Source organism: Lissotriton vulgaris, chromosome 9 (assembly GCF_964263255.1).
Source record: "Lissotriton vulgaris chromosome 9, aLisVul1.2, whole genome shotgun sequence".
NCBI lineage: Eukaryota > Metazoa > Chordata > Amphibia > Caudata > Salamandridae > Lissotriton > Lissotriton vulgaris.
The window spans coordinates 538,264,804-538,278,283 of NC_141697.1; the positions used below are offsets into that span (position 1 = coordinate 538,264,804).

General features: G+C 44.2%; 1 protein-coding gene across 1 annotated transcript in view; it reads right to left on the bottom strand.

The window, feature by feature from the left end:
* The window catches only part of LOC147690382 (uncharacterized), a 2,590,730-nt gene that overhangs the window by 1,874,757 nt on the left and 702,493 nt on the right, over positions 1-13,480 (bottom strand). Inside the window, exon 18 of the mRNA XM_086936677.1 lies at positions 24-119. Coding sequence (XP_086792803.1) covers positions 24-119 — 96 coding nt within the window. The remainder of the gene's footprint in view (positions 1-23; positions 120-13,480) is intronic.

Consider the following 13,480-nt stretch of genomic DNA (forward strand, 5'->3'; position numbering starts at 1 on the left):
TGGCATCTCACAGAAACACCTACCGTTGAGGAACGGCGGCAATCCCTTGTGCTCTGGAAGTCGCCTGGAATATTGGTTGCGGATCCAGGTCCGTTCTGCAGGTGTCATCACTTGGAACTCTGAAATTAAAGAAAAGAAAAGCAAAGGGAAAAAGAACAACATTAGTGCACTGTTCTTGTTTTCTCGGTGACTCTGTTGATTTCAAGCTTGCAATATTCAGGAACTTGTGCATTTATTCCTGAACTGAGTAACAACACTATTGAGAGCACCAGAGACATTCCCATGAGCAAAAAAAGAGGATAGAGCGATGAAGCTGAAAGACAAAGCAAAATTCTTCTGAAGCATATGGCGTAAAATGCTCAATGAGGAGACTTAGAACCATGACTTAGGACTCAATATAAGAGTTGTGTGTCTCCTTACCACAAGAGATCATAATACGTGTTTACTGTTTTAATTACTTTGTAAGTCTGTTTCATTACTTGGAGTGTTTACAAGAAATTGATTATGTTTATTGGTACAATGACTAATGTGATTTATGTTACTTTTTCGTAGTTGTTCATTAGAGCACTATAGAATGCGCATTCCCAAAAAGGGAGATTGCTGGGTGTCCCGTGTATAACAGTGAGTCAGACCAACACCCAGTGATTCAGTCATTTCCTTTTTTGTTGTTTTATCCAGACTTCGTTCACTCCTGGGGCAGTGTCTGTTTGAGGTAATACATTCTTTGGTTGAGTGCTGTGTTGGGAGTCAGATGGGTCCAGCATCGTCTATGCAGACAAGTTTTCCTAGTCAGCTATCAGACAGAAAACTAACCCACTTAAAGCTTTTTTGCCCAGACGATATGGACCCAGGGAATTTGATAAATGCTCAGGATCTAGCTCAGACATTACCAGAGATTTCCAGTGAGGAAATTCCCAATATGGCAATATTAACTAGGGCCCTTGGAGAGCTATAGAGTGTAGTTCAAGCCTTGCGCCAAGAAATTCAAACCCTCAGGGATACACTGGTGCAATATCACCCACATTATTTGTTCTGGTTAGATTCAGGATTCATTTCCAAGGATAAACAATTTGTCACTCAATCCATGCCGTATACAATTGAATCAAGGGCAACAGAGCTGTCATGGAATGAGAGAAAAGCCTGTACTAATGACACTGTATATACATTTACTCCCACTTCGCTGGCTCCCCTAGAGTGCTTTTTTGCAGATAGCACTAACTTTAATGCATTCTGCAGACAATGTCAACTGCATTTTTTGTGTAAACTGGGGCCAATCACCTCTGATATAGACTGCATTGCATTTATCATCACCCACCTAGATGGTAACAGTGCAAATTGGGCAATACCTCTCATTGAGAATACCGATCCACTGTTGCACAAATATGTTAGGTTTTATAAACCTATGCAACGCTTATTTACAAAGCATACCTTTATTAAGGTAGGTGATAATGAGCTTTTAAACCTACAACAGGGTAAGAACTTACTTATAATACAACCTTTCGCAAATTACTTACTGAATCTCAATGGCCCAAAGAAAATAGCATATCCCTGTTTTATAGGGTCTGAAAGATTAATTGAAAGATTCTTTGGCTCACATAGTTGACCTTCCCTACAGATTGGGTGCAATTTATTGATCTAGTCGTTAGACTTGATTATCGACTTGCTGAGCACGAGAGCAACAGATCTAGAAATGAGCCAAGGCTGTTTTTGGTTCGATCTGAGTGAAAGCAGACTGATGTTAAGGTTAGGGATTCAGCAGAACCCATGCTAATTGGAAGAACAAGGGGTCATTATCTAGTAATGGAAAGGAACGATGCAGAAAATATATCTGTGCCTAAATTGTGGTAAAGCAGGACACTTTGCCTGCAATTGTATCACCAAACCAAAAAAGGCTCAGAAAAAGATGAAAGTCATCACAGAGGGCAATCAGGAAAACATGCAAGCTCAACTAGTCCTGAGGTGAACTTGTCGAGTAGGTCTAATACACTGACCTCAGAATCATAACATAGGTAAAATTCCACAACACCTAACCATTTCAGTCACCAAGATAATTTCCCCACAACAACAAAAACAGTTGCTTATGCTCCTGGATTCAGCAGGCCCAAGCGATTTCTAGGATTTAAGTGTGGCCAGTTCCTTAAATATCCCTTGAGTAAAGAAACAAGAACCAGAAGAACAAGTTACTTACCTTCGGTAACGCTTTTTCTGGAAGATACAGCATCTGCCTATGGGTGAAGTGCTAATTTGGGTGAATCATGACCCCATTGTGATAATATATCTGCCTGATGTGTTCCAGTATGGTACGTAAGAACAACATAATTTTCACTAAAAAACAAGAGCTCTCTAACCTGTCTGTGTGTCAAGTGCTTGAGGGATAGAAAATAATTCACATTTTTATGATCTGTTTAACCTGTAACTGCATGTTCTGCACCCGGTAGATAGTGGCACCACTCCTGAAAACATATTGATCCAGCATTGGGGTATCTTTCATAGATTTACATGGTGGAATCATTCTCCGTTGTCATAGTGGCAGTCCCAAGGTAATATAAGCATTAGTAAAACTCTTGCATGGGCTATATTGGTGATAACCATGCATTTAATAGCCTATCTATCTCCATAAAAAAAACTTTAGGTACAACCAATATGTAACCAGCACCCTCTTGTGTATTCTGTTGACTTTCGCACCTGATCCAAGAGAACAGTTATTGGTGGTAAAAGGTGTCTATTCTAGACTGTTAACTTATTGAGGGCCCTGTAGTCTTTGCATGCATTTAAATCACCATTCTTCTTTGGGACAAAGAATATGGCGGAAGAAATAGGGGAAGTGGCATGACGAATGAAGCCTAAAACTAGCAATTCGTCCAGGTATTGCTTTAGATAATTAGTCTCAGTTTCCGATTGAGAGTAAATGAGACTACTTGGTAGGTTAGCCCCTGTAATAAAATGAATGCAACAGTCAAAGTCCCTGTGAGGGCGTAGCTGAATGGCTTTCGTTTCATCAAATACATCCAGAAAACCCAAGTATTCCTTTGGAAGGATGTTTGAAAGTTCTGGTGCCACTACTATACACGTTTGGGGTAGAATCAGGTCTTGTGCTGTGGTATAGCAACTGTAACTACAGTATGGTGACCTTAAATTCACCCAGCATGAAGATCAATCAATAATGGGATTATAGAGTTGTAGCTAGGATATCCCTATAATAGCACCGAAAGTGTGCACCTCTATTAGATTGAAAGATGGGGTGTCTTTTTGTCTATTATCACAAATTAAGTTTATGGGAACCGTTTGTCAAGTAATCAATTCTGATGATAATTCAGATCTATCAACTGCCATTACTACTTCTGATAGATACATCTGCCGTGTGGATTCCTCACCTTGTGAATATCCCCCTTGCGCCAGCAACGTTCGGAAAATTCTTCGTAGCACGCCGGCGTGGACGACGTCATAGGAGCGCGGCATCGCGCGCGACTCCGTCTGACGTCACCGACTCCATATAAGGCCCACGTCGGCGTGATGACGTCAGTTCCGCCCTTTTTTCCGTGCCTTCGAGGTACCCGGACGGACCAACGAGTACATATACATATATATATATATACACAATGTACACAGTACATGCAAATCAAAAGCAATCAAAGTGCAAAACTATACAAAACCAGATATACAAAACCATAATAACATTTGCACATAAACCCAGGTATAGCAGAGTGGACAACGGGGAGGCGGGTGGGTCAGTGAGGAATCCACAGGCAGATACTGTATCTACCAGAAAAAGCGTTACCGAAGGTAAGTAACTTGTTCTTCTGATAGATACATCTGCCGTGTGGATTCCTCACCTTGTGAATGGAGTCCCACAGCAGTCCCCACTCCCGGAGGAGGGTGTCCACTCTGCTACACCAGGAAATCTTGGAGAACAGAGCGCGCGAAGTGGCCGTCCCTCCTCACCTCAGCATCCAAGCAGTAGTGCTTCGCAAAAGTGTGGAGGGAGGCCCAAGTCGCGGCCCTGCAAATGTCCTCAACAGGAACACCTCTAGACAATGCAGAAGTAGCAGACTTCGCTCTAGTTGAATGAGCTCTAATACCCTCAGGAGGGTCCTTACCCGCCAGAGAGTAGCAAATCTTGATGCAGAGAATAATCCATCTGGAAAGTGTGCGCTTGTGCACCGATCTGGCCTTCTTGCAGCCAGCAAAACCCACGAAGAGCTGATCGTCTATTCGATAGTCTTTAGTCCTATCAAGATAGAAACTAACCGCTCTCTTCGGGTCCAGACGATGAAGCCTCTCCTCCTCCTTGGAAGGGTGTGGGGGAGGATAAAAGGTAGGAAGGGTAATGGATTGACCTAGGTGGAAGGGAGTAACCACCTTAGGCAGAAAAGCAGCCCTTGTCCTGAGAACCATTCTTTCAGCATGGATGGACAAAAACGGGGGCTTGGAACTAGGAGCTTGAAGCTCACTTACCCTCCTTGCCGAGGTAATTGCAACTAAGAAGACCGTCTTAAAAGAAAGAAGCCTCATTGGACACTTGTGTAAGGGTTCGGACGGCGAACCCATCAGAAAGGTCAACACAAGATTCAAGTCCCAATGAGGCACAATGAAGGGAGAAGGAGGGAACCTATTAGTGAGTCCCTTCAAAAACCTCAGTACCACAGGAGATTTAAAAAGAGAGGGCTGATCCGGCAAACAGAGAAATGCCGATAAGGCCGAAAGGTAACCTTTAACAGTGGCAACAGCAAACCCTTGCCGCGCCAGAGAAAGAGCAAACAACAAGATACCAGATAAATGAGCCTTTAACGGGTCAACACCCCTCTCCCTACACCAAGAAACAAACTTAGTCCACCTATACGAATAAATGGACTTGGTGGAGTCGCGCCTGGCAGAAAGTATGACATCCACCACATCGTGAGGGAGAGAGAAAGAATTCAGATTGCCCCGTTCAATCTCCAGGCATGAAGGTGTAATGTCTGGAGGTGGGGGTGTAGAACCTGCCCCTCCATCTGAGAGAGGAGGTCTGCCCTGAGAGGGAGACGGAGCGGCGGGTGAGAGGAGAGGTGGAGAAGATCTGTGTACCACACCCTTCTTGGCCAATCCGGGGCGACCAATATGACTTGGGCCCGGTCTTGGCGAATCTTCCTCAGAACCCGAGGAATCAAAGGTATGGGAGGAAACGCGTAAAGGAGCTGACCTCCCCAGCTCAACTGAAACGCGCCCCCCAATGCTCCTTGCATCGGATACTGGAGACTGCAGGATGACGGGCAGTGAGCATTTTCGCAAGTGGCGAACAGATCCACCCGAGGAGTTCCCCACATCCGAAAGATGTTGCTGGAGTTCTGGACTTTTTGGTTCCGTCCAGAGGTGTCAGGGATAACACCCGAAGACCCCGGAGTTCTACCTGTCTCGGTGCACAAATAAACAGAAACACGGGCTTCTCGATGGTGGCGTCAAAGACCAAAGGTTTATTACTGCAGGGACACAGAAGTCACAGAAACTACACACGGGCAGATTCTAGGAGCCTGTTCGATTTGTACAAAGAGGGTTGCTCCTTATATACCAAATATTGGGCTTCGGGCAAATTCTTTACATGTTAGTACATTCCCAAACCTTTGTGTCCTAAACAATAAATATTTGGCGTTGCACAGGAATCGTCAACAATATCTGATGTCAAAACATTACGAACGAGGGGTTCCCACTATTCCATCATAATCCCATGTCAACTTCTCATTCAAGAGCCGGACCGCCTCATCGTAAATTTCGTTACCTCCCCCTAATAAAGGCCCAGAAGGAAAGGAGCAGAGCCAGGTGCAGAAGATAGAAAAGCAGGATAAGAGATGTTTGTGGGTCGTAAATGGGCAAGGCTACCAGCTTCGGCCGCCTAATCATGATCAGGCCAACGAACACGAGAACCAGTATAGCAGGACTGGCCTCGGGCAGAGGAGGCAGTTTCTGTCGAGTCATGCAGCCATGGCGTGTTCTGTTCTAAGGTGCACGTGTCACTTAGCAAGGTGAATCTCCGGCTAAAGCTTACGTGTCCTTAAGTGAAAGAGGTCACTGCGTGTCCATTGTCTATGTGAGGGCAAGAAACACAAAATGGCTTCCGTGATCTAAGATGGATGCCATGGGTAGATCAGAGATGTGCTCGTAACAGGAGTGCTCTTGCTCGTAGCATAGTGAAAACACCAGGATATACTAAATGGATCATTTGCGGTTCACTGATACCAAAATTATGTATTTACGACAATGTTGAAAACACGGGTTCAAATCGTCACGGAACCTCAGACCCTCCTTTTGCCCTTACATAGGCAATTACTCTATGTCCGAGTCTATCTCTATGCTCATCAGGTCAGTGACATGTTGTTGCATCATCATTCTTTCTCGCGCCTTTTCTCCAAACGCAGGTTGTTTTCTGAAACAGGTTGCAGCACAGAGACTACACAAAGCGGGACCACACTGGATAATCAGGCAGCATGAGAATAGAAATACTAGGATGACACCAATGACCATCAGAACTTTCCATCCCCACGCTGATAGCAAAGTCCAAAACCACTCCATGAAGGACCAGTTTCCCTTGTCTACGTGTATAGAGTCGGAAATCTTGTGTAGCTTAGAGATCGCTTCATAAACAGTCGGAGCATTATTGGGAATAAAAACACAGCAGCTCGATTGGATCATTCTGCATACCCCACCTCGATCTGCAAGTATTACGTCTAGAACCATACGGTCCTGCAACGTCATGAGACGATCCGCCTGAAGCTCAGCTGTTAAGTTACTAAGGGCACCAGCAGTTTCTGTAATAGTAGATTCAACTACCCGTGTTAGCTGACGTAGATTTCTACTATTGGCCATTTGAAAAAGTCTCCAGCTTCCTGACCAGCGGTATCTTCCTTGCTGAAAACACCTCTTGCTACTCTGGTCTTGTGATAATCTGAAGAAGCAGGGTACGTTGGAGGCAACAGTCGAGCAATATAACATGAACCTGAAAAGTCAGCAGGCAGCCATGTATACGCTCTGTCTTGACAGATGAAGTAGGTACCCCTAGCAGTAAGAAAGGCAGGGGAAGAGTTGGACGGAAACACGTAAGTCTCAACGCACTCACTCTTCCCTAGCTGAGCTCTCGGATTTCTTCCATTTCCTTGCAAACAGACTTGACCTCGGTGAGGCACGACCCAGACTGGAGTGGAGCTTTTACGCTTGCTTTCTCCCAAACTAAGGCGATACTCTGTAGAATTCCAACTCAAATATACCCGTAATTCATCTCTAGGGTAAGATGGAGTATTATTGACGTCTTTAATCATGTCAATAATTCCCTGGACTAAAGCTTTGTTGGCAGAGTTGTATTTAGTGGAACGTGGTGGACGCGGAGGATAGGTCTCAAGGGCATAGGCAAAAATGGTCTGAAAGGCCTGAAATGATCCATTATAGCTAAAAGGCAAAACTAGATAGGGAATGCCTTTATCCATAGTGTGGGGTATCAAGCCACACACCCAGCAGTCTGTTGTGTTAACTACCAGTTGGTGTTGATGCAAGAGCTGTACAAAAGTGTTATTAATGAATTCTGAGCGTCGAGCTTGTTCGTGTTCAGGAAACGAGTGAAAAGAATGCATAGAAGAAACAGTAGAAGTAGCAGGATCAAGGGGAGGTACTGTAGTTGTTACCGGTGTAAAAATCAAATGCACACCAAAGACGATTCCACCCACCAACGTTATTAAAACAATCAAAAACGTAACTGCACATTGCATTAGAAAACATTTGCTGTGAAGAATTTTGTACAGTCTATTTCTGCGAACATAAATTACATTCTCTCGTTGCAGCTCAGGAAGCTCCATCTTCTACAATCCGCTCGCGACCACTGATGATGTGTACGTAGATGAAAATGCCTCTATCAGCCCTGGGAGTTCCCAGAACTAACAGAAAGATCGACCTTATGTCTGACCCCCGCAGATTCAACTAGGCACACAGCCACGACCCTACGGCTACCCAGACGGCAAGGCAATTTTAAAACACCAAAACAATACAAAGTATTAGCAAACTTCCTGGCTGGAGGCAATGTATCAAAATTCAAATGTGTAAAATAGGCAGTTTCCTGCTTTATTTGTCCATATTTCGAGATCGTAAATTGTATCTCAGTTTTGCAGGAGCTGTTTGATCTGGAAACAGTGTATTTTCAGCAGGGGTTGCAATGTTCAAGTTCGCAGATGGCAAATGTTCTTTTGTTGCAGGTGTCAAATGTTCAGAGTTCAAAAGAGCAGTTTCAGGAGGAGAGTCAGAGTTCGATGTGTCAGTGATTAGTTCTGCATCGCTGAAAGGGATAAACCTGGGTATTTGTTCGGTTTCAGAGGCACCGATTCCTTTCTTCACCCAGTTATCATAAGGAAGCGGCAGAGGCACACGCTTGACGTGTGTCGTGTGAATCCAGTTTTTTCGTCCAGCCACACGAATAGCAGTTCTCGTTGCTAACAACACCTGGTATGGGCCGACAAATCTGGGTTGAAGATTTTTCGTCCTTGCAAAATTACGAATGACTACCTGGTTTCAGCTGATGACCTGGACTCTCCGGTGGCTTTGGCAATGCATCGAAAACCTGTTGGTGAATAAGACTCAATTTAGCAGTCAAGTCGAAAAGGTAATCAATTAACATTGGATATTCCAGCTGTCTAAATTCCTTTGGCCTAGGTACCCCCCAAACATTGGCGGGACGACCGAACACTATTTCATATGGACTAAGCCCTACTCTAGAATGTACAGTCGCTCTCGTGGATAACAGAGCCAAAGGTAGTGCATCTGGCCAGGGCAAACCCGTGGATGCTTGTATTTTAGCAAGTTTCAGCTTGAGGGTGCCATTATAGCCCTCAACTAAACCAGCAGACTGGGGATGGTTCGCACTGTGGAACTTTTGTTTGATCCCTAAACCGGCACACACACTCTGCATAACTTTCCCTACGAACTCACTTCCGTTATCTGACCATACAATCCGTGGCATGCCATACCTGGGGAAATATTCTTTGAGAAGAATTTTGGCAGTGGACAAGGCAGTATTGTCCTTCAGTGGATATGCTTCGATCCATCTGGAAAAAGCACAAACTACCACTAGGACGTACTTTAGATTGTTGCAACGGTCCATGTGAATGAAGTCTAACTGGATTACTTCAAAGGGACAAGAAGGAGGAGCGAAGTGACCAGCGGGTGTGGGGATTCCCTTACCAGGATTATGCATCAGGCATACCATGCAATTTCTCACCACTCTCTCTGCACATTTACTAATCCCATCATTTTTCCAAACTGGAGCCAACATCTTACAAATCCCTTTAGAACTGATATGCGCTGCTCCATGCGCCATCGTTACTACTGCAAGCACATACGCATCAGGCAACATCCAACGCTGTTGTTCTGACAAATCAATCCAACACCCACTCGAGTCCAATTTACCCGTGCTCTCTTTCCATGTAAGCTTTTCCTCCTCAGTCGCCTCTTTCTGAATTTCTTTCACACTTTCCACTGTGTCCTCACACATTCCAGACTCAGAAACCCATCTTGCAGACGTTGCAACATACATTCTACTCATCATATTTCTAGCTGTCTGTTTAGCGGTCTCATCAGCAAAAGCATTCCCGCGACCAACATCATCCGTGATTGCTTTATGAGCACTGCACTTCACAATCGCAACTTCAGTCGGCAAGGTTAGAGATTCCAACAAGTCGTTAACTAGCTGACCATGTTGAATCTTTGTCCCATGGGACGTAATGAAACCTCTCTCTTTCCACAAACGGCCAAAACTATGGGCCACGCCTAACGCGTACTGACTATCTGTGAACACATTCACTCTCTTTCCCTTAGCTAAAACACACGCTCTCGTTAACGCGATCAATTCCGCAGCTTGGGCAGAATTCTGACTCACTCTTGCAGTCTCCACAATCGTACTCAAAGTCGTTACTGCATATGCAGCAGTCACATCACCATTCTCCAATTTAAAGCAAGACCCATCAACATACAACGTGCCATCTGGATCTGACAACGGAGTGTCTTTAAGATCAATTCGTCCTTTTGTCTCTTCCTCGGTTCTGAAGCAACAGTCATGTGGTTCGGAATCACTCGACTCTTGACTAGTCGGCAACAATGTTGCTGGATTCAATACATTGCATCTTTTGATCTGAATATGACTCGCTAGCAGTGTCAGCTCGTAGCCAGATAATCTAGCACTGGTAAGGTGTTGCGTCTTAGTTCGATTCATGACTGTATCCACAGCATGAGGAACCATAACCACTAGCATGTTGTTCATCACCAAACCAGCAGATTGTCGAATGGAAGCCGCAGCTGCCGCTGTAGCTCTCAAACAACTAGGCAATGCTCTAGCTACCGGATCTAATGTTGATGAAAAATACGCACAAGGGCGTTGTTTATCACCAAATCTCTGTGTCAGAACACTCAACGCACAACCTTCTCTCTCGTGAACATAGAGCGTGAATGGCTTACTGTAGTCAGGTGTACCCAACACAGGAGCTGAACATAATGCATTTCGTAACTCAGAAAAACTCTCCTGACATTCGGCAGACCATGGTACCGGACTCGGAACATTTTTCCCAGTCAAAGCTACCAACGGTTTTGCCAAAAGAGAAAAATTCGGGATCCACTGCCTACAGTATGAGGTAATACCTAGAAAGGCACGTACTTCTCTCTGTGTGCTAGGAACATTCATCTGCGTAATTGCTTTTATTCTCTCTGGGGTCAACTTCCTTCCCTCCTTTGACAAGAGATGACCTAGGTAGGTCACTTCTTGGCAACAGTATTGCATTTTCGAAGGTGACACCTTGTGATTCAAATTAGACAAATGATGCAATAAGGAAATTGTAGCTGCTTTGCAAGTTTCCTTGTCATCGGCAGCCACTAGAAGATCATCTACATATTGCACTAAAGCAGAACCAGGAGGAAGTACAAAAGAATCTAACTGACTTTTTAATGCCTGGCTGTAAATGGACGGACTTTCACAGTACCCTTGTGGAGCACGTTTAAACCTGAAGCTTCGACCTCCTAGAGAGAAGCCGAAAATATCCCTGCTTTCCTCGGCTATCGGAATGCTGAAAAAGGCATTCTTCAAGTCGATAACTGAAAACCATGCGGCTGTAGCAGGAATCAACGTTAACAATGCAGTAATGTCTGGAACCACAGGAAACTGTGGAACCACAATTTTATTAACCTCTCTAAGATCGATTACAAACCTATACATTGGAGGCTTTGAAGGATCAGTACGTTTCAGAATTGGCAATACAGGACTGTTACAGACATTTTCTCTAGTTTCTTCTACTACACCTTTCTTGATCAAATCTTGCACAATTAATAAAAGCGCGCGTTCACCTTCACTAGAGATCTTGTATTGTGGGATTCGTGGAAATTTGACATTTGCTTTCAAAGTGACTACATATGGTGGAATTTCTAAAAGACCTACATCGTTAGGACCAGTCGCCCAAAGAGCATCAGGGAGAGAACGCAGCTCTGCTGGGAGCGCATCCATCGACAAGTACATCGGGGAGGTGATTCTTTTACCCAACGTAAGCTGTACTCCTTCTGGAGAACAGTACAATGTCGCATATAGACGTTTTAACAAGTCTAAACCAAGCAGATTTTCATTACAACCTGTCGTCAAAATCAAGGGTGCTTTCAATTGACGGGGTCCAACAGAAATAGACAAAGGACCAGATACGGGGTTGTAAACAGGGGCGCCTGAAAAACCTACAGAAACATTTGTTAAGCCAGACAAAGGTGCGCCAGGGAGTTTCTCATGTATGATAGAACTTTTTGCTGCACCAGTATCCAACAGAAACGGTTCGACTATACCTGATGTTGCTACTGCGACATAAGGCCCACTCTGATCTACTGGAACTGATACTACTCCCTCTCTTTGTCCATGGCTGTCCTAGTATTCACTTTGCTGAAATTCCTCACTAACTCCACAATAGTCTTCAACATGATACTGCTGAGATCTATTTTGTTGAGCAGACTGTCCATTTCGCTGATCAAAATGATTAGAAGGGCGATCATTCGTTTGTGGAGGCATAGCACCTCGTCCTCGACCTCTAGAATTTTGCACGTAACCACCACGACCTCTCTGAGCTGCTGCAGCATTATTCTGCGCTAAGACTGGACAGTCATTCTTATAATGACCTTCTTTCTTACAATATGCACACTGATTCCACTGATATTGCGGTCTCTGAGAATTATAATCCGTCCTTTGATATGACCCTTGCTGTGTATTAGTCTGATTCGTGCGAGGCGGATACGCTTGCTGTAAAAGAACTTTAGTTTTTAAATCTTTTGTCTTCTTCTCTGACTTTTCTTTCTCCTCTTTATCCCTATTTTCATAGTACTGGGCAGTTGCAAGTATTTGCGCAGTCGTAGAGACAGCCCACGCACTCTCAGAATCTTTCAATTTATTACTAAGCTCTGGCAACAGATTGTGTACAAATTTATCAACGAATAGTCTCTGTCCTCCTTCTGTGCTCATATCCTGACCACTATGATCCACAAAAGTCTCTTCGAACCTTTTGAAAAAGTTGGAGACACTTTCGTCTTTCTTCTGCCTGCATGCGGACAACTTGTCCCAGTTAACGCGCAATGCTGGCATCAGAGTCTTCATTAAGTCAATTATTCTACCTGGTAAATTAGCAATTAAAGGTTCGGGTTTGGAACCACCTATTTGTTGACCATCCGCTGCAATTATAGCTGCCCAATCACCACGTAGGGCAACTGGATGATTCTCTTTTCGAATTTTAGCCCAAATTGGTTGCGGAACTACATTCCCAAATAACATGTCAATGTCCGCTAAATTCATCACGCAAGCTTCAACTGTCTGTGCTAACTCTTTATAGTATCCGGCAGGATTCTTACGCGGATCTGGCAAGGCCTGTTTCACTGCTAACACTTCAGCTCGCTTCCACGGAATGTGTATCCACACTCTCTGGAATTGCGCTGGAGCGGCTGCAATACCACGGTTCACATCAGCTGGCACAGCTTCGCGCCAAATTGGAGGAACCTCCCTCATTGGATATTGGCGATTCTGCTTCGTACTATGTTTTTCTAACTCCCTCGGTGAACGAAGTGATGGATCATTCCTATAACTTAATATCAGTTCCATCGCTTCTTTTATATTTTGACCAACTATCGTACCAGCAGCAAACTCTTTCTGAACATTAATTAATTCTTCTAAATTTGATTCAGAGTCATCCTCTTCTAACTCCTCACGCAAAAGGGAGCACATTTCATCGAACACATATCGTTGTGTCGGTTCATTCCATTGCATAAATGTATCTAATACATCCCTAGTACTATATCTTCTACTTTTCGAAATCCACCTAAGAGCTGTGGAATCTAATATTCCCCGTTCCTCAGTACTTGGAAGCTGACTACGTCTCTGCACAGAGTCAGAGGCAGGAGTCTTAATTAAAGTTTTATAGAAGGGAGATAGAATATTAGAGACAGAATCAGTGATTCTCCGACG